Genomic DNA, 20,886 nt, shown 5'->3' on the forward strand with positions numbered 1-20,886 from the left:
GCAGAATTGAAGCTCGTGTTCATTACGTTTTAGTCCTGTGTCATATTCACTTCATCCTATATCTAAGCGACCGGCAGCTCTATAGTCCACAAACATTGTTTTCGCCCGAGAACGATAGAATTGATGGAGGTTGTGTGTGTGTGTGTGTGTGTGTGTGTGTGTGTGTGTGTGTGTGTGTGTGTGTGTGTGTGTGTGTGTGAATGCGAAGTTTTAGTAGATTGAAAGTCTGAACGTGTCTGAACGTCTCATGTCCCGTTGTTTCTTTTCCCTTTCCTGTTGTTCTCATTGTTAACTTTAACTTCTAAAGGTTTTCACTTTTTAAACTACATTTAAGTGTTTCCTCGTCAACAACACGTTGATCGTGGCACCAACACCTGAGTGTGTGTCGATGCTGCGACACGATCTGAACCTTCACACATATTTTCAGATTCTGTTGCTGTTTTTCTGAAAGTCTGTTCTGCCGCTCGCGTTCAGATATATCTACATGTGTTTATAACTGCTTTGTATTTGGCCAAACACGTGTTGTAACTGTGCTTATAAGTCACATGCAACAGTATCTACTATGCAACCAAATCACTTTAAAACCTCCATTCATTTTGTAAGTACCTTAAATATGACTCATAAATGTGTCCTTTGAAATACCTTTTTTATTAATTCATTAAATATTCCCTGTGAGACAGTAATGGAGCTGTTTGCATGGATCAAACGGAGCCACACACTTGGTTAATATGTAGGCTATTCATAACTGAAGTATTATATTATTACTAGCACGCAGAGTAGGAAGAATCAGAATATTAAAGGATTCCTTATGTTGGTATTTGTTACTGCTCTCCTCTCAAGGCATCGACACAGTGATGGTACAGTGATGATGGTACAGTGATGGTACAGTGACGGTACAGTGACGGTACAGTGATGGTACAGTGATGATGGTACAGTGATGGTACAGTGACGGTACAGTGACGGTACAGTGATGGTACAGTGATGATGGTACAGTGATGGTACAGTGATGGTACAGTGATGACGGTACAGTGATGGTACAGTGATGACGGTACAGTGATGGTACAGTGACGGTACAGTGACGGTACAGTGATGGTACAGTGATGATGGTACAGTGATGATGGTACAGTGATGACGGTACAGTGATGGTACAGTGATGGTACAGTGATGGTACAGTGATGGTACAGTGATGGTACAGTGATGATGGTACAGTGATGGTACAGTGATGATGGTACAGTGATGATGGTACAGTGATGGTACAGTGATGATGGTACAGTGATGATGGTACAGTGATGGTACAGTGATGATGGTACAGTGATGGTACAGTGATGGTACAGTGATGGTACAGTGACGGTACAGTGACTGCTCTCTGGGCACCACACAGCAGCTGTAATGCCACTCCAGCCTCCTCACAGTGAATACCATCGTTTCCTTCCTCTCCGAATCCTTCACTGGGCAGATTTGGGCAGTGAGGAGGCGAGCACCATCATTGTTTGGAAAACTGACTAATGAATGACGAGGGGGAGGTTGGGGAGGTGGGGGAGGTGGGGGGGGGGGGGGGGAGAGCAGCTGAGGTCACACATTGTTCCCTCTTTGGGTCTTTTTCCTCTCATGGCTGTCGGCTGTTTGCTTGATGAGGTGCTGCTTTGTCAGCTCGCCTGTTTTGAGGTCATTGAAGCTGGGATGTTGCCCAGTCCAGGCAAACACCACACACACACACACACACACACACACACACACACACACACACACACACACACACACACACACACACACACACACACACACACACACAGCCTCGAAGCAAGGAAACGGAGAAGGATGCAGCGGGTTTATTGACGTTGTCTTATTTATTTATATTTGATATATAGATATATATAAATATATATATAAGATATATATAATTTCTTATATATATATATATTCTTATATATATATATATATATTATAGTTCTACATATATATATATATATATATATAGATATATATATTTATATTCTTACATATATATATATATATATATATATATGAGAATATATATATTATATATATATGAGAATATATATATATATGAGAATATATATATATATATGTTATATATATATACATATATATATGAGAATATATATATATATTCTCATATATATATATTCTCATATATATATATTCTCATATATATATATATATATATATTCTCATATATATATATGTAAGAATATAAATATATATATATATATATATTCATATATATATATATATATATATATGAATGTGTCATTTGGTGCGTAATATAAAAGAAAAGTGTTTAGTTTTTTCTTGAAAGAAAGGCTATATTTAAACCCAGTCAATATTAAATTATTGTTCCATATGCTTGCCTGCAGACTCTTGGGAAAGATAACCCAATACATTGAAGTGTAATAATTGAAGCCTGTCTTTATTTTCCATATATTATAACTTATAACATTGTGTATTCCAGGAAACTACTCGGACATTATAAGAAGATGATAAAGATAAAGTGTTACCTTTGTCCTTAAACTTAATCTTGTGCTCACTGAGTTGCTAAAATCTTTGTTTGCTGAAGAAAAGCTAACAGGAAGTTGTTAGCAGTGCGTTGTGTCAGTGATCAATCTTAATGCAGCTTTCCAGAAGACATACAACCTTCAACTGTCTGAATAAAACCTTGTGAATAGCGAAACATATTTACTAAATGTGTGTTTACATGTCAATGTTCGAGCTGCACTGTGCAAGCAAACAAGATGAACGTTCAAACAAAGACTCAGAGCACATCATCATGAATCTAATGTTTATTTTGGACTCTAAATGTACCGCAGCAAAAACTTTGTAGATGGAAATAAAAAGTCTACGAACAAAACACTTTGATAAACCGGTTAGTGTCATCTTAACCTTTTACAACCAACCATTCATTCTACATGTTAAACATGCAGATATGAGACAATTGTTGTCCAGTGGAATGAAATAAATAAACACCAGCTGTGATCTAGCAGCTCTACGAGGAATCCTACCCTCCTGCTCTCATCAGGTCAATGGATCCCATCAGTCAGTAAAATCAGATTAGGCAGCAATCAATAAACAACTTGACTTTCAAATGACATTCTTTGTTCTGTCTTCATGCTGTTCCCTCACGCAAAACCTCCTTCCATAACATGCACACTGAAAGAGCTTCAACGATAAGGAAAGAATACACAATAGTTAGTCAAATATGTCAGTAAGGAAACGAGGCTTTAGAGATAGAATTGGCACATTAGTGGTTAGCGTCACTGATGTGCGCACCAAGGCACAACTTTGGTTTTCATAGTAAACGCAGTACACAGGAAACATGCTTTTCCTCTCGCTGACACTGATTACATCTAAAATTGGTTAAGTTCAAACTGTTCACTACTCTTTATACCGGTTCCTCCCCAGACGACCAGGATTCACCTTCTACTTCAGACTCGTCAGAATGGACCAACTCCCCCTCAACAACATTTCTACACAACACCTGCTTCGCCTCTCTCTCTTTCTTAGCAGCCAGGACTATAGACGAGTCAACATCCACCCTGGAGTTCCAGTTAACCACATTTTCGGAATTCCCCCAAACCAAATTGTCAGCGAACCCCAGATTCAGATTGGTTTGCTCCGCTGCTTCGTTAGAAGCATCATTTGGTTGATTTGTGGCACCGGCCTCCAAGGAGGACACCCAGAAGTCATTATTTACGCCTGAGCTAAACAAATTTGTTGAGTCCTTCGTTACAAATATTTTGTTTTTATCTGGTACACTGTCAGGGGAAATCTCAAAGGGCTCCTCTTCACTACGTGGCAGAACACCCTCATCAAAGCCTCCGTCCTCGTGGAGATCACCTTCAGCTGATTCAGGCACATTCTGATCTCTGATTTTAAAGTCCTCACTTGGGTTCTCCAGGACTTCCCATTCAGCTGTTTCTGGAACTTCTGGGAATTCCTGAGAGTCTGCAACATCCTCAATAAGATGTTCTTGAGATTCATCGGATGCTTTCACAGGATCGACCTCGTTCACCTCCGTGGGCGCCCCCCCATCCTGCAGGTGTTCCTGATCTGCTGTTAAGGCTGACACAGAGCTTGGATCCTCTGAGTGGTTGAGTTCTTCTATATGAGGCCCGCTGATGAAGTCAGTAAAGCGAGAGTGATCTTCTGTTACATCAGCATGTGTCACCATGGACACATTGTGTTCATCCTCTTCCCCTTTTTTCTCTGCATCATCTATAACCTCCTGGTCTTCATGCTGGACCTCCTCTTCAGCCAGAGTGTCTGCTCGAGGCATTACCACTGCCGAATCACTGAAATATTGATTCTCATAAGGTTGATCTATGATTGTAGTGGAAGATGCAAGAAGGTGGTTTACGCCCACCTCAGGCTCTGCACAGGAATACATTCCAGGATCTTCTTGCTCTTCCATTCCCAGATGTAACATCTGCTCATTCTCACTGACCGGCTGCTGTGCAAAGTGAGCGCTGTAGTTGTGTGTGGCCAGCTTTTCTAATTCCTCTTCCACTAGTCTGTCTGTCTCCAACTCCTCATCGTAGTCCACATTTGTGGGTAACGTGGTTTTGGTAAGTTCTTCCTTTTCTTCATCTGAATGTCGCTCACTGACTTTTCTGTTCTTTTCTTCTGCATTCACAAGTGTAGCCTGCTCACTTACATCGCCAACCTCTCCGTCTTCAGCATGAGTATATCCCAGATTATATTCCACATCCAATGCTTCACCTTCGACTTCTTCGCACAGATCTTCCATAGTTCCAAACCTCTTCGACTTGCCTTCGCTCCACGTTCCCAACTCTCCGATCTTCTTCTCCTGCTCAGCTTCACTCGACTCGCTCTCCTCCACGTGTGTCGCCTGAGTGTTACCGTCGGCCTCATCGCTCTTGTATCGAATCAGAGGACGCGTGTCAGCAAGAGTGTTATCCTGAGCGTAGCTGTCGCTCTCCAGCTCAGTCTGCCACGACACAGAGACATTTTGAGAATCCTCCTCTTCATCGTCTTCTTCGTTGTCAGGAAACAGCGCATGTTCTTGGTCTAAAGCATCATGCTGTCCATCATCACCTACTGAAGAGGCCACATTGTTGTTTTGCTGTACATCTGTCTCAAAATCCTGCACAATTTCCTTCCTTTCATGCTTTTGTTCTCTTGCTGATATATCTTCCTCTGGTTCAGCGTGTTTTCCTTTTTCTTCATCCTTTTTAATGCCATCATCTGTCTTCAGATCAACCTTCCTTTCTATTACACTATCCCATGTGTCCATCTCTTCTCCATCAGGGTACAACTTATCCTCAACATCCATCTCATTGGCTCTTACTGTAAAACAACTTATTTCTTGCCTCATCTCAACCGCATCTTCCTTCAGGATGTTTTCATCTGGGCTGAAGTCTGTCACTTTGTTGAACAAGCTTTCTCCAGGCTCGAATTCAGACACTGGACTGCTCGTCCTGGAATCAAAGTGTGGTTCAATTACCGCCTCAGTTTCAGAATCGGATCTTTCCTCTTGCACATGCTCTTCTTCTTCTCTCCACTCTCTCTCTACCCAGGCATCAATGGGAGGATGTGACTCTTGCGTATCTTCTTTTTTCAAGGGTATTTCAAAAGGCACATCCTTATCAGATTCATCTGAGAAAGCACAGAACTCCTCTGTCAGTCTGATATTGTATGGTGTAAGGTTGGGTGTGGTCGCCTGATGCTGACTAACTTCATCATTGAAGGGTGGCTCTGTGCTGAGGCCGGACTCAACCTGATAACTGACGACTGGTGGGACGTCAGGTCTTTCCTCGAGAGCTTCCACATGAACATTGTTCCAGTTCTCTTCTGCTTCTTTGTCCCCTGATGTTGCTTCAGCCTCCTGCTCATTGGGAGGTGATAGAGGCTCAGCATATGTGACTTTCTCATTAACCTCCTGTGGTCTGAAATTCTCAACGGCTCCATCCTGCAGTATTTTGGGATAAGGGGTTTCCCACGTTGCAGGTTTTGTGGAAATCTTTGGGGTTTCAGTGAGGGTTACAGGATTCCTACTGGCCCTCGTTGTTGGCTCTCTTCCTGTTATTCCACGGACAGATGAGAGGGAAGTGGTCTTGTGGCTAGTGGACAGCTGCGTCTGGTAATTCTTCTTTACCCCCCAAGGAGTGAAAACTGCATCTGTGGAGGACAAGAGCAGAGCTCATGAATACATAATGAACTAAGCTACTGTAATAAAAATGACTTGCGTTGATGTCTCTTGAGTTCAAACCAATTTCTGTCTAAGAATTCTGCCAAATATACTGTATCCTAGATATCTGACAGCTCCACACAGCTTTCACTAGTATTTGAAATCACTGTGGAAACCTGCCTCCCTACAGCGTTATTAAAATGTATGTTCTCAATGGAGGTTGAACACTAATGGGGAGATATTGATCGTCATTTCCTTTCACCGTTGTCTGAGTTACCAGAAAGCAAAGCCATATGGCTCAATAACCTTTGGGGACTGTCTTAGATGGCTTGCATTACAGGACCCAAAGTGCCTACCTCAGCTCCCTTAGCCAACCCCCACCCCCAACCCCACCACACCCACCCACCCAACTGATGCGATTACAAACTGTATGAAACATGTCCCCACTCTGAGGGGCTTTTAGTTAGAGTGAAATGATACCCTTACAAAGGAGAGTGAAGATAAAGAAGAGGGTTTATGCAACATGTGCAGGGAAGTCACTGGCATGATGAATTAATATTGTTTTCTTTAATTACCTGTGATGTTTCTTGGCTGATTTGACAAAGAGATGTCTCCCCTGAGGCTTTCACTGTCCAGCAAAGCTCTGCAGAGACAGACAACAAGAGAAGCAGATCACATTTTGAAGTTCTTTCACACACAACACATGAATATTGTGCTGTTTGTTCTTTGGATTTGAGTGCAGACGTGATGCTGCACACAGAGCGAAGGAAGGGGAGGGTGACTTGTGTTGCAGGAACGGACTGAGGTCTGTTGTTATGGTAATGAAGGAAAGTTCCTGCCATTGAGGAGCCATCTGCAGCGCACAAACCTCTGCCATCAATTCCTCACACACACACACACACACACACACACACACACACACACACACACACACACACACACACACACACACACACACACACACAATGACAGCAGATATTATGAGCAGCTCACGCAGCACTAATACCGCCAGCCTCCATTCCAACACATAATTTAAGTAGCTGTTTTTTTGTGTGTGTAAATATAATTTCGATATACTTCTGGGGACAACAACAGTTCCATGTGTCGTGAAGGACATTGAAATGTGTCCTCTAGTTTTTCCTTCCCCCTCCGGCTCCCTGCCGCTGTTATTCTAGACTCCCATCGCTCATAAATCGGTAGCTTCTCACTGAGGAGTGAGGGTCAATATTTGGAGGAGGGGGAGGGTGAGGAAGGAGGCCTCACTGTGGAGCTCCATAATGGATGAATTACTCCGTCCTAAGACTTCACAGGCTGCTGTTTTAATGAGTTGACCTTTAGTCCAGATGGCTTCACCCTCAACTCTTCTCCCAACGATGGAAAAGTGTTTGTCCACTTCTTACTGAGCAGCAGCGTTAAAATGGGTGAAACTAATCCTCACAGTTGACATAGTTGTGATCAGCTGGATGCATCTCCTCCTGTTTCCTTACCTGATACCTTGGAAGCTAGTTTCCAATAAGGTTGAAACTAAGAATTATTGTTATTTTTAATCAATCTGCTGATTATATTCCTAATTGTTCAATCTACAAATGTGAGAAAATGGTGGAAAAAGTCTATCACACTTTCCTAAAGCCCAAAGTCTTGTAATTAAAATGCTTGTTTTGATCAGCCAACACAAAGATGTAGATTTTACTATGTCATAAGTAAAACAAAAAGAAAAGCACTTTTAAAAAGCTGGAAAGTAACACTAATAATCAGTTGAGATGGAGACTGTTTCTTAGAAAAGTCTGAGTATGTTATGTGTCGTCTCCCCAAATCCAAATGTGATTGAATGTGAAGCATTAAGTATTTCCACGTGAGCGTGACCCCACTATGAGTTAATCATCATCTTCATTATAGAGACAAAAGATTTAGTCATCTCCCATGACATGTGTGGGGCGGATTTTAACAAACATCAAAAATATGTTTTTACATGAAATGCAACATTCATCCCACACCTGTCAGACATTAAACAGGTAAGTTCCTTAAATCATCCACCCTGGTGGAGTTTTTACATCACAGTGTGGAGCCAAAGTTTCTCCTTTTTCACAGACACTTCATAAAAGCCACCTTTATCATGAAAAGCCGACACAAAGCTGGCTGACTTCTAAAAGAGAAAACGTATCTCTATCAATACTCTATCGGCTGTTTCATTTAAAAGTGACAATGATCCAAACAATAGTCATAATAATGGCTATTTTTCACCCATTGATCGCCATAACTTTGATGCAAAGACAACAGAATACAAAGCTGACATGTTAGTACAGTCAATATCTGAATACATCAAACAACAAAGCCTGCACATCTTTTCAAAGTGTAAAGAGAAAGATGCTTTTTACTTCTCCGAAATTTAAAAAGCAACAAATACAATATATTGCAACACAGCGAAGAAGTAGTTCTTTTTTGGGGGGGAAAACAGTAAATTCAGTTTGCAGAAAGATTAAATAACAACTATAACAATCTTCAGTGGACGGACAAATAATCAATATCACGTTGTTAATATCGTGATATGTTCTGTTCTGTTACTGAGGTCCAGGGGCTTCATCGCTTTCCTGTAGCTCAACTTTAGACCTCCGGATTTTGAAATCACGGAGCACATTGTTTATTCTCAGCTGTGCATAAAACTCTATAACTGAGGCAGAGAATTAATGCAACAAATGAAACAATGACCAATTAAGACCTTATCCATTACAGGGATCCACAGGAACCCTGTAATGCACAAAGATCAGATTAATATTGACTCATCTTCATTTCTCCAGTGCACAAACAGAAAGGAGTAGTTCTGGATGGAATCATGTTTCTACTTTCTCAGGATTGATTATCACTGACTGATCCGCCCTGGATCAATATATGTGATTATAAATGTACAAGGGGGCAGACATGGTGACTCCTTTGCTCGGGGACTTTGCCCAATGCCTTGGAGTGTCATTTGCCCGCCTAATCTCCTCTCACCCAGTGCATGCTGGGATAGGCTCCAGCCCCCTTAGTGGCGTGGATGTACAGTATAAAGAGAATTGGATATAGCGTTGGAGAAGTTGCTCAGTGTTGATTCCATTGGGCCCAAGGCCGGAATTCAACCTGGGACGTTTTGGTTATATGGCATGCGCTGTAACCATTCGGCTGCCAAGGTGCTCCTTCATTTTGGGAAGTTAATTTACCTAAAAAAAATGATCTACTGATTTACAGACGTCTCTTTCCAATGTAGGTCTAATGGGAAAGTGGTTTTGGGCCCGGTGGCGTCACGTGACCCTGAAGTTGTAATTCCACATTTGGCCACTATGCAAATTGCCTTCAAAGCCCAGCACTGATTCTGAGGGCAGACTGCAGCTACACTGACTCACTATCGCCTCTAGAGGAACAAGTGGTATTACAAGACTGGACGAAGCGCAGCTAGCTGTTAGCATGCTAACTTCAGTAAATATCTGTGCAACACAACACAGAGACGTCTTGACATAACGTCAACACTGTCACCTCTTCACACTCTGTTCATAATGTTGATTTTAATGTTTTAAGTATGAATTCTGGCATATCTTACACATTGAACCCGTGCAGGATAATTATCTCTATCCTTGGTTTTCTCTCACACATTTGGTCACAAACTTATTAACGGTTCACATTTCCTTGGTGTATAAATGCAGCGTACCTGTATGTTGATACCTCCAGGCTCAGAGACACCTTCTGCTGCAGCAGGCCTCGGTTCTCCAGGAGAAGATGATCGATGTTCTGGCCCAGCTCCTCTTTCTCCATCTCCAGGCCCTCCCAGTGTTCCTGCCAAAACAGGAAGTGAAACAGGAAAAGGAAGCGGTTAAAAAAAGGTATGAACGCATGAAGTGTACTGGATAAACAAACAGTCTTTGTGTTTGTCATATTCATGTTGTTGAGAGAAGAGGGTTTTTATTTCAGCTGCACTGATCTGAAGAAGGCTTGTAGCGCTGTTCTAACACACTTTAGGTCCATGCAACCTTCCTGCAGCTGCCCAGGACCACACTGGGAGAAGGCAGCATTGTACATAGAACTCACAAGTGCTCCTCAAAGCGGTGGGACATTTGACACATTACTAGAGCTTTAATATTCGCCAGGATAAGAGATGTGAAACAAAGATATTATGTGTTCATAAGGAAAATATCTTAAGTATTCGATCTTCTAAGATTTGACCAGTCATGTGATTGACATTTGTCTAAACATTTGCCCGAGTCGTGCTGCTGCTGATTATCAGCTGGTCACATTCCCCTTTGGTTTGTCACTTCATTACTTTAGACTGCGTCTATTTGTGTCCCGTTAAACACTGTGACAGTAACAGCGGATGGCCTTGAGAGGAAAGCTTTCTTAAAACAGAAGTTCCCCAATTTGTAACAATCATTTCTTTCAGCTTCAGAAAGTAATACTTAAAAATGGCAGAACTTTTGTTTTGAAAATCTATTAATTTTTATTATAGTATACATGAACTGATAATATGATGACAAATATGTATATATATATATATATATATATATATATATATATATATATATATATAATTTGTATTTAATAAAAGAATCCTTTCAACATTACAATACATTTCATATATATATATATATATATATATATATATATATATATATGAAATGTATTGTAATGCTGAAAGGATTATTTAATTAATTGTCATAAATGAATCAACAGTGATCACATCTCTCAACCTCTTAATTGGTCGTTTTATGCTTTCTTCATGCTGAATTACTTATTTCCAAGAGCACAATATTGAAAGTGATGCTTTTGTATGATTCTTTGTGGCGTGTTAGTCGACTAAGAGTCACTTTAGTCGAGGACAGCCCTACACATAGGAACTAGAATGAGGTCTTTGGACACTTTGGGCTCTTATCGGTTGTGATGGACATTTGTCATTCTATAGAGTAAAGAGTTAATCCATCAACTGAAAATGTTTTGCTTTATCAATAATGAAATTACTTGTTAGCCTTTGTGTACTGCCAAAGACAATGTTAAAGTACGGAGCCCATGCTTTATGAAATATGTTTACAGGTACATTGGATGGGATCTGCAGCCCCCAGCAGGTGTGGATGTTCTGCTCTCACCTGGAGTTGCTGGATCTCCTGGCTATATCCGTCTCCCTGTTGGGCTGCGGTCCTCTCCAGATGCAGCCTGACATCGTGAGCAGAGGCGATCTCCTTCTCCAGGGCTTGGAGCTTCAGATGGCTCTGGCTCTTCTCCTGACCCACTTGTGTTAAACGGCTCCTGGTCTGGTGAAGGGACTCCTCTAGCCGATCTAACTGCCCCTGATAGGCCTCAGATGTCTCCTGCCAGGCCTTGGTGGCCCTCTGTGAGTACTCCTGTCCCACCTGAAGGAGGTTTGGTGTCTGGTTGGCCCTTTGAGCCAATGTGGGGGGCATTGTGGCTCTGGAATGGGTCAATATGGCCTCCAGGTGGGCCACATCCTCCTGATGGGTTTGACTTAGATGCCTCATCTCATGCTCCAGCTGACCGATCTGCTCACTCAGCCATATTTGAGCCCTCTGTTCCTCCTCCAGCTCCATCCTGCTTTGCTCCAGCTTCTTCTTGACCGCCACCTGGGCCTGAGCCTCCATCTGCCTCTGCAGGTCCAGGGCTTGAAGCTCCTCGACCACCCTGCCGACCTCCAGCTCTGTGTGGACCTTGTCCCTCCAGGTTGCATCCACCTCCAGTCTCGCCTGTCGCAGCTCTTCCTCCAGGCCCTTCCTTCGCGTCGAGGCTCCGTGGTTGCTGCCTCGCATAGCTTGGATCTCTTTTGCAAGTAATGCATTTTCTTCCTCCAGGAGTTTGACCCGGTTCAGGTAGGTTTCCAGGCGTCGGTTCAGGTTGAGCATCTGGTGCTTCTCCTCGCCCAGATGGCCGTGGTGGAAGGATTTGTGCACACTGTGGCGCTCCATGTTAGATAACAGAGAGATTGGGCAAATGGAGGCCTCACTCAGACACAGATTAGGATTTGGCAGCCGACTGTATCTCCGTGTCCAGGCCTGAGTCAGTGTGTGTGGGGTGTTTTTGTGTGAGTGAGGCTCCTGTGAGGTTCTGGTAGTGTGACTGCCAGCAAGAGGCTTCCCTTTCATACTGAAGGGGCCGGGCACACGGACAGGAGGGGGGGGGGGGGGAGGGATGGAGAGGGAGGAGACTGAAGGCTGGGGAGGGAGAGATGAGATGGAGGGCTGGAGGAGATGGGAAAGGGCAGAGAGAGGCAATGATGTAATTTCCATAGTTAACTCTTTCACTGCTGGCACTTCTTCCAGCTGAGGGTGAAAGACATCAGAGTGACACAGTTTGACAGACAGTATATCACTGCAAGATATAACAAGCACTAAAGAGGAAAGAAACCGAGAGTGTAGAGGTTTAAGAAGCTGACAATGTCAGAATATTTCATCCACCAGGGACTCTACTGTCGTGATACTATGAAGGCAAAAATATCCTTAAAGAGGAACACCTCCTGAACTATGAATCTCAATATGTTATTTCCATGGCCTTTGGGAAAGCTTCTAGTTTTTTAGGATTTAGGAGAGAGTTGTGCAAGGGAACTAATATTTTTGGACGGAATTCTCCTTTAAATACCTCTAAAAACTGGAAGTTCAAGGTGGAAATTGGTCAGTGCTTGAGGTTCAGTCAAAGGCAGTGGAAAACATGACGTTTTGATTTGGTAAAAGACATATTTCTATCCTGAATCAGAGATTTACAGACACACAGCAGGAACGTATTCTCATAGTAATGTGATTACTTTTTATTTTGGTCTTTGTTAGGACTCTAGCAATAGCATTGTGAATGAGCTGAAGTTGAACCTGGAAATAACTAATTACACAACATCAAAGTTTCTAACATCCTCTTGCTGCGATTAAAGTTTGGCCGCAGGACATTAAAGCGTCAAAGGCTGAAATGCAACTATACTTCATTTGAATCATATTGTATGAGAGTTGAGCGGGACACAGACCTGCTTTCATAACGTGTTTAAAGGAAGAAAACATGTTCCTGTAACTTCAGGACGTGTGCTTTTAGAAATAATTAGGTCATGAGCTCAATGCAAACCTTGGTCGTAAAGTAAGTACATCACCAAATAATGCAAAGTGTGAACTCTTCCTCTGAACCTCTTCATCAGAACTAGGACACGACGTACAGTATCTGCACATGAAGGTTAGCAGTAATAATAAAAGTCATTCAAAGTTTCATATGTTTTATAGGCCTTGCAGTGTAAGTGTGTGTGCTCATGGTGCCAGGGAAGTTTGACCTCCCCATCTCCATCTAGTGGCCATCTGTCAACACTGCAGCAGCCGGCCATTACCCAGTGTTACACGTTACACATCGTACTCTGAAATAACTATGCATCAGAAGAAATGTGGAAACTAAGCTAAAAGTATTAAATAACTTTTTATTGTGTATTTGTGCTTGTGTTGCATCAGTTACTGTTGCTCCTAGAGATTAAAACATGTGTGTATCAGTTTCAATTAAAGGAAAGGGATTTTTTATTTTTTATTTCACCTTTGCTTCTCTACTTAATTGAAGCAATTTAATTTTTTTATATTAAATATTATTTAAATATTTTTCAGAAGGCTATTTTATTTGTTTGGTATTGTTTATTATCTGTGCACAAGCTGGCACTTTTTGAAATAAACTCAATTAAAGTGACTTATTTAAAATTATATTCTTTTATAACTTCGTAACACGTATTTGATGCTTGAGCTGCTTTTAATAACTGGCTGTTAACCAAACTACACTTTTCCCAAGGGAAGCTTTGCTGTAGTTCAGCTTCTAATTGGTTGCTTTCAAAGTAACTTCCCCAACACTGACAACGATCTTGTTCCTGTGACTAACTGAGAGGTTCCCAATGTTCTCAGTAATGTGTATGACTGATTTAATGAGACACTGATTACCAGTAGCTGCCCGGATCTGCTTCCAGACTCTGGTGCTGGCCCACCGTGCTGTGAATGGATCGGCCCCTTCCTACATCCAGGCCAAGGTCAAACCAGACACCCAGCTCGCTCACTTCGCTCTGCATCGGCCAATCGGCTCGCTGCTCCCTCACTGCGAGTGGGACCCAGATACCATCAAATAAAACCTGTTTGCTGTCCTGACTCGTAAATGGTGGAACAACCTCCCCATTGATGTCAGGTCAGCAGGCCTTCTGCAGACTGAACACTCCTGTTTCCACTGCAGCTCAGCAAATAAAGAACATATATATTGTTTGTATGGAACTTATTAGAGTTTGGCTTACTTGAAGCTAATGGTTGAGTTTTTATGTTATTGTTTCTGTATGTTGCACTTACGTTGGTTTAGCTTATTTGAAGCTAATCTTCTGCTCTTAAATGATTTCACGTGTGTGAAGCTGATGTTCTCTCTCTGTTCAGAGTTGTATCCTCATGAGTGTTTGAAAGTTATTGTATAATATTAGAAACACAGAATACGAGTGTGAACCTGACGTATGTCCCCTTTAAGAAGATGTGATGATTGGTAGTGTTGAAGTCACAGAACCACACACACACCACAGTCACGCTACTGATCACATCTTGACTTTATGAAATAACAAGTTGTGAGTATTAAAAAGAAGAGTTTCATGTTCGTCAGATGGGTCAAAATAATAACAACATATATTTAGTTTGTGATAAAAGTTACTGTCAGCTGATGAAAGGTTGAAGACAGCATGAGGAATATCAAGTGTGTGTGTGTGTGTGTGTGTGTGTGTGTGTGTGTGTGTGTGTGTGTGTGTGTGTCTATGTGTGTGTGTGTGTGTGCGTGTGTCTTTGTGTGTGTGTGTGTGTGTGTGTGTGTGTGTGTGTGTCTATGTGTGTGTGCGTGTGTGCGTGTGTCTTTGTGTGTGTGTGTGTGTGTGTGCGTGTGTCTATGTGTCTATGTGTGTGTCTGTGTGTGTGTGTGTGTGTCTGTGTGTGCGTGTGTGTGTGTGTCTATGTGTGTGTGTGTGTGTGTGTGTGTGTGTGTGTGTCTATGTGTGCGTGTGTGTGTGTGTGTGTGTGTGTCTGTCTGTGTGTGTGTGTGTGTGTGTGTGTGTCTGTGTGTGTCTGTGTGTGTGTGTGTGTCTGTGTGTATACTTGTATGAAATATTTCTCTTTTGTAAAGTGTCATTAAGTATCTAGAAAAGCACTTTATAGATTAAATGTATAATTATTATTATAATATTATAACATATAGTGATGAAAGGACCAACGTCCTCAAAGTTTCCTGTTTCTTCTCATATCTTTCTTTATCTCTAATGGCTGCTTCTGATTGGCCGACACAGAGTGGTGCACAGCCTGCTCTCAACACGATGTCTCCACAGCAGTTTTCTGAAGCATTTGTATTCTGATGTAAAGAATATTAATACGTATTGTGCTCCAGTAGCTCAGCTGGTAGAGTGTGTGTCCATGTACTAAGGATGAGTCCTTCAATCTGACCCGCAGCACTTTATTGCATGTCGTTCCCTCTCTTTCCCTCTTTCCTGTCTACCTTCAGCTGTACGAGGGTAAAGGCAAGAAGACACACACACATCTTAATATGTAGAAGTGAAGTGTCTCCTGTCTATCTACAATAGAAGCAAATGTATGTTTTAGTGTTAAATACAAATGGTGCCACACATTGTTGTTATCTTTTCTTCATGTTGCTTCTTGAAGTTATCAGTAAGCTTTCATCAGATCAGATAGTACACCATCATAGAGGAAGTGGCAGCATGATTGAACAGGATGATACAGACATTAAAAAGTCTCAACCTCAAAGCAGTAAGTCCACTAAAGAGCGTCGCAGCGGACCAGACGCCCTCCTAACAGACCTCTTCAGGACTGCAGCAGGACTTTAACCTTTGCTTCAGGATGAACAGAACAACACTGCAGGAAATGGGTATTTTAAAATATTGTAATGTCTGCATGTAAAACATTATCTTCTATATCTGTTTATGTAGCAGGATGTTGAAATGTATGATGCTTCTGATGCTTGACCACACCTCAGCACCAAAGGCTTTTAAAATGGACAAATTCACTTCAAACCCATCTTTAGCTGTATGATGTATTCAGTGTGCTGCAGGTGAACAGAACAGTATGAACAGAGGCTGACTGGCACTTTGAAGCATGGAATGTTTCTTTATCTACATTTATCGTACCAGGTTTTTGCCTCTTGTGCTTTTCACGACTGCCAGCAGCTGATTTTACAAAGTTTGAACTGATTATAAAATCCATCTTTTGTATAATGGTTCCTCCAGTGTGCTCAACATATAAACATAAACCATCATGTGTTTATCTTTCAGAGGAAATCAAAGAAGAAGCTGTATATGTTAATGCAGCAGAATGCACTGTGGATAAAAGGGCAGCCCCTCCAGGTGCATTATGAACACAATACATTTCACAATTTAATGTCGTTAAACATGAGATTTATTCATCAATCATGAAGTTCAAACATGTGATAATGATGAAGGTTGGAAATGTGAATATTGAATCATCTCCTTTTCTTCTATATTAAAAGTGTATTCAAAGAAGCTTTGACTGTTGAAAGAAGTTGTTCAGGTGCTTCAACTGATTTCTTATTTTTCAGACCAGAGGTTTCTCTTCTTCACTCGCTCTTTTCTACCCATAGCGGTGTGTTGGCTGATACTGTTAGCCATCATGGGCGCTCGTATCCACTGTGAGTACCTTCTATGTGAATGTCACTTCAACTCAAAGTTGGTTTTAGCTGTGACCAGCTGGAAGGTCCCCACCCACTGAAATGTGGTGCGGAAGTGTGTGTGTGTGAGTGTGTGTGTGTGTGTGTGTGTGTGTGTGAGTGTGTGTGTGTGTGTGTGTGTGTGTGTGTGTGTGTGTGTGTGTGTGTGTGTGTGTGTGTGATGCTAATTGGTGAAAAGGGGGTGTGTCAGTGTGAGTGGCCTATAACAGAAAGGTGCATAACTTCTAAACAGATTCACGGCCAAACTGATGAAGCGTTTCTCGTAGACTCTTGTGGGAGGCATCGTTAGGAGTTCCTCTTTCATTGGTGTGTGTTAGCCCTGCCCCCTTTAGTGAAGCCACGCCCTCATTCTTTGTGTGTGTGTGTGTATCATAGACTGTGTGTGGTGTGAATGCATGCAGGCGTGGATGCAGAGTGTACGTGGGGACTTATTGAAAGGATAGGTCTGTCAGACGCCCACATGTACACACAAACATGTTGTGTTTGGTGTAATCCTTCCTTCTGTTCATACTGGCCCTGTGCAAAGATGTCTTCTAAAGGTTATCTGAAGACACGTGACTGTGGAAGATAAACACTTGATGTAACTTAGACTACTGGAACATCATATTACCTTCAGGTGAAGTTGAATGTGTTTCTGCACAGAACGAGGAGTGTGGACTTTGTCCCCTCTCTCTCACACTGAAGTGCATTAGAAAAGATTTCTTATCCAGCAGAATGATCAGAAGTAATGAGCAAGAAAACACACTTTTTAACAACTATTTTAAAACACATTGAACCAAGTGAAGCCATTCTTCAATGTCTATTATGATCATGTAAAACACTTCTCAGAGACACAAGCTTCACAGTCCAACGCCTTCCTCTGTCTGTCTCTGTAGTTACCGCCAAGCTGACTGCAGACAACCAGGAGCTGGAGATCCAGAAGAAGAACTTAACAGAGCAAATACAAGACATGGAGACAAACTGTCAAAGACATGGTATCAAATGTGTGTGTGTGTGTGTGTGTGTGTGTGTGTGTGTGTGTGTGTGTGTGTGTGTGTGTGTGTGTGTGTTTGTGTGTGTGTGTGTGTGTTTGTGTGTTTTTGTGTGTGTGTTAAACTAAACTGTTAAATATTAATAATTTCTTCTTCTTTCTTAATAACTTCTTTTTTATTTTTTTATTTTCTCGTGTGTGTATGTTTGTACGAAACGTTTCTCTTCTGTAAAGTGTCATTAAGTACCTACAAGAGTGCTTTATAAATTAAATGTGTAATTAATATTTAATAACATTATATGTTTTATATTAGTAAGGCTATATTAGCCCTCTTTCTTTTAAGAACTAAGAACTATTTTAAATCAGATTGAAGTGAAGCCATTCTTCAATGTCTATTATGATCATGTAAAACACTTCTCAGAGACACAAGCTTCACAGTCCAACGCCTTCCTCTGTCTGTCTCTGTAGTTACCACCAAGCTGACTGCAGACAACCAAAACCTGAACTCACAAAACCAGGAGCTGAACTCACAAAACCAGGAGCCGAACTCAAAAAACCAGGAGCTGAACTCAAAAAACCAGGAGCTGAACTCACGAAACCAGGAGCTGAACTCACAAAACCAGGAGCTGAACTCACAAAACCAGGAGCTGAACTCACAAAACCAGGAGCTGAACTCACGAAACCAGGAGCTGAACTCACAAAACCAGGAGCTGAACTCACAAAACCAGGAGCTGAACTCACAAAACCAGGAGCTGAACTCAGGAAACCAGGAGCTGAACTCAGGAAACCAGGAGCTGAACTCACAAAACCAGGAGCTGAACTCACAAAACCAGGAGCTGAACTCACAAAACCAGGAGCTGAACTCAGGAAACCAGGAGCTGAACTCACAAAACCAGGAGCTGAACTCACAAAACCAGGAGCTGAACTCGCAAAACCAGGAGCTGAACTCGCGAAACCAGGAGCTGAACTCACGAAACCAGGAGCTGAACTCACAAAACCAGGAGCTGAACTCACGAAACCAGGAGCTGAACTCACAAAACCAGGAGCTGAACTCACGAAACCAGGAGCTGAACTCACAAAACCAGGAGCTGAACTCACAAAACCAGGAGCTGAACTCAGGAAACCAAGGTATGTTCAGATCCTGTTCATTATGTCCAGTAATAACTCATTATAATAGTAATGAAATCACAATGCAGTAATGTTGTTCATTGGTTGGTCTCTGTTGTTTCAGATAAACAGTGTAAACCTTGTGAGCAGGGCTGGGCATTCAACGGGCTCAGCTGCTATACGTTTTATGATGTTGGACCTTCTGAGCAGAGAACATGGGAAGAAGCTCGAGGATTCTGCAGAGGAATTAATTCAGATTTGCTTGTTTTCCATCATACAGAGAAAAAGTAATGACATTTTTATAACACAATTATGAACTTGTATCTGTAGGTCTGAACACTTCAGGACATAATGTGTTTAAATGTTTAAATATATGATAACTGTGTATGTTATGTATTTCAGATGGTTCACTCTAGGATTTGATGGATACTGGTTTGGCCTGAGAGTTGTAGAGGGGAGATGGAAGTGGGTTGATGGAAGTGATCTGATTGTAAAGTAAGAGACACGTTGCTAAACACTTTGAATAACAAAATATATCAGCCTTGTTCTAAACATCATGTTCTTCCCTCAGCTCCTGGCTTCAACATCCTACTGATGGTCACTGTGCAATGTCTGACTGGATACAAGGATGGAGATCAGTGAGCTGTGATGAAAAAAGACGATGGATCTGTGGGAAGAAGGCTTTATCTGTTTAAACACTGCAGTCACAGTTGAAAAGGTCCCGGGATAGTGTAATGGGACATTTCATAATATACTTTCCTTGTACTTATATGCATATATTGTAGATGTGTTGTCTCAGTAGTTTCCCACCGTGCCAGTCAGGTACTTCCTGCTTTCTGCTCTCTGACTCTGTTGACGTGTGAAAATATCTTTAAATAAAAGAGAGCCACACAAGGAGCAGTTTGAGCATTTGAATTTTGGTTTGAATAATTAAAATGCAGAGGTGATCTATTTGGAAGCAAAGTTCATGTTTTAGTCTATTACCTTGAATACAAATGCTGCCACACAGTTATCGTGTCTTTTTTTTTGTCTTAGCTTGTTGCTCATTGAAAATATGACAGACCTTTCATCAGTGTGACTCCGTGTTCGCTCCACCTGAAGCTCACAAATCAGTAACACATGATCAACAAATAGAGCGCCATAGCTCAGGGTAGTAAGTGTCAGTTATTAGGTTTCATTGTGTGGTTTACAAAGAGCAATACTGTCATCCAGTCACCCTCGGACTTTCCCTCCTTTCCCCATAACCTGACTACCCCACCCATCTACATAGTTGTACCAACTTCCCTCATTTGCTGCCTAGCATTCTCCACCCACCTCCTCCCATCATTAGCCCCATAATTACCGGCCCTTTTCAATTAATTCCCTGCCAGAGCATCAAAGTTACCATATGCTTCATGCCTTTTGTTTTTAAACCTGAACCTGACTCGGACTCCGTACCTGTACCTGCCTGTCTACCTGTCTGCCTGCATTTTTTCCTGACTTATTACAACTTCTGTTTGGACAGGAAGTGCTGTGTTTACATACTAAAAAAGAAAAGAAAAGAAAAATGTTATCTCATAAATTGCATTTAAGATTTGAGGTCAATTGAGGATTAAACAATACATTTAAGTACCTAAGAAAAAAATAAAAATAGAGGGGCTTGAATCTTAAAGTATGACTTTTTATTACAGAACAACTAAATTATGAATGGTCAAATAAGGGGAAAGAAATGCAAATGTATTTCTTTTTTTGTCTTTGACTACTTTTACTAATGGAAATTGATTTGAATCTCAATGTTTGTTTTTTTTGCTTGTTGCTTTCCTATAAGATCCGGATTTTGTTTTGAATTATAAACAAAAATAAAAACATATTTAAAGATTCATTATCAAGGTAGCGATCTCTATTATCCGAGGAAATCTTTTCCTCTACACTTTGATTAATTGGATAACACATAATATAGAATAGAATAAATAAATGA

At 41.4% G+C, this 20,886-nt stretch overlaps 2 protein-coding genes and 1 long non-coding RNA gene across 4 annotated transcripts; 2 read left to right on the top strand and 1 right to left on the bottom strand.

The window, feature by feature from the left end:
• Positions 1–2,783: 2,783 nt before the first annotated feature.
• On the bottom strand, positions 2,784–12,244 carry nes (nestin). The gene is made up of 4 exons (XM_029450744.1): positions 11,272–12,244; positions 9,846–9,970; positions 6,742–6,809; positions 2,784–6,156 (listed from the first exon to the last, which is right to left on the bottom strand). The coding sequence occupies exons 1-4, from the start codon at positions 12,100–12,102 to the stop codon at positions 3,401–3,403; spliced, it is 3,780 nt and encodes a 1,259-aa protein (XP_029306604.1). The 5' UTR covers positions 12,103–12,244; the 3' UTR covers positions 2,784–3,400.
• Positions 12,245–15,940: 3,696 nt separating this feature from the next.
• LOC115021616 (uncharacterized) lies at positions 15,941–17,755 on the top strand. 2 transcript variants are annotated; one of them, XR_003833744.1, is made up of 4 exons: positions 15,941–16,036; positions 16,440–16,511; positions 16,724–16,813; positions 17,728–17,755. It is a non-coding gene; the product is annotated as an uncharacterized LOC115021616 (long non-coding RNA). The 2 variants fall into 2 exon arrangements; XR_003833743.1 differs by having other exon boundaries at positions 16,440–16,813; positions 17,728–17,750.
• A 46-nt stretch (positions 17,756–17,801) lies between these two features.
• LOC115020963 (transcription factor SPT20 homolog) lies at positions 17,802–19,624 on the top strand. The gene is given in 5 exon segments (XM_029451065.1): positions 17,802–17,826; positions 18,291–18,950; positions 19,054–19,255; positions 19,332–19,424; positions 19,501–19,624. Coding segments are annotated over 5 exon segments (1,104 nt in total).
• Positions 19,625–20,886: the final 1,262 nt, after the last annotated feature.

Source organism: Cottoperca gobio, chromosome 16, assembly GCF_900634415.1.
Source record: "Cottoperca gobio chromosome 16, fCotGob3.1, whole genome shotgun sequence".
In the NCBI taxonomy this organism is placed as follows: domain Eukaryota; kingdom Metazoa; phylum Chordata; class Actinopteri; order Perciformes; family Bovichtidae; genus Cottoperca; species Cottoperca gobio.

Excerpts from the sequence above, each read along its gene's own strand:
- nes (XM_029450744.1), bottom strand. The coding sequence starts at position 12,102 with ATGGAGCGCCACAGTGTGCACAAATCCTTCCACCACGGCCATCTGGGC. Across the intron at positions 6,810-9,845 it reads CTGGAGGTATCAACATACAG|AGCTTTGCTGGACAGTGAAA; the intron begins GTACGCTGCATT and ends CTGTCTCTGCAG. Across the intron at positions 6,157-6,741 it reads TCAGCCAAGAAACATCACAG|ATGCAGTTTTCACTCCTTGG; the intron begins GTAATTAAAGAA and ends TGTCCTCCACAG.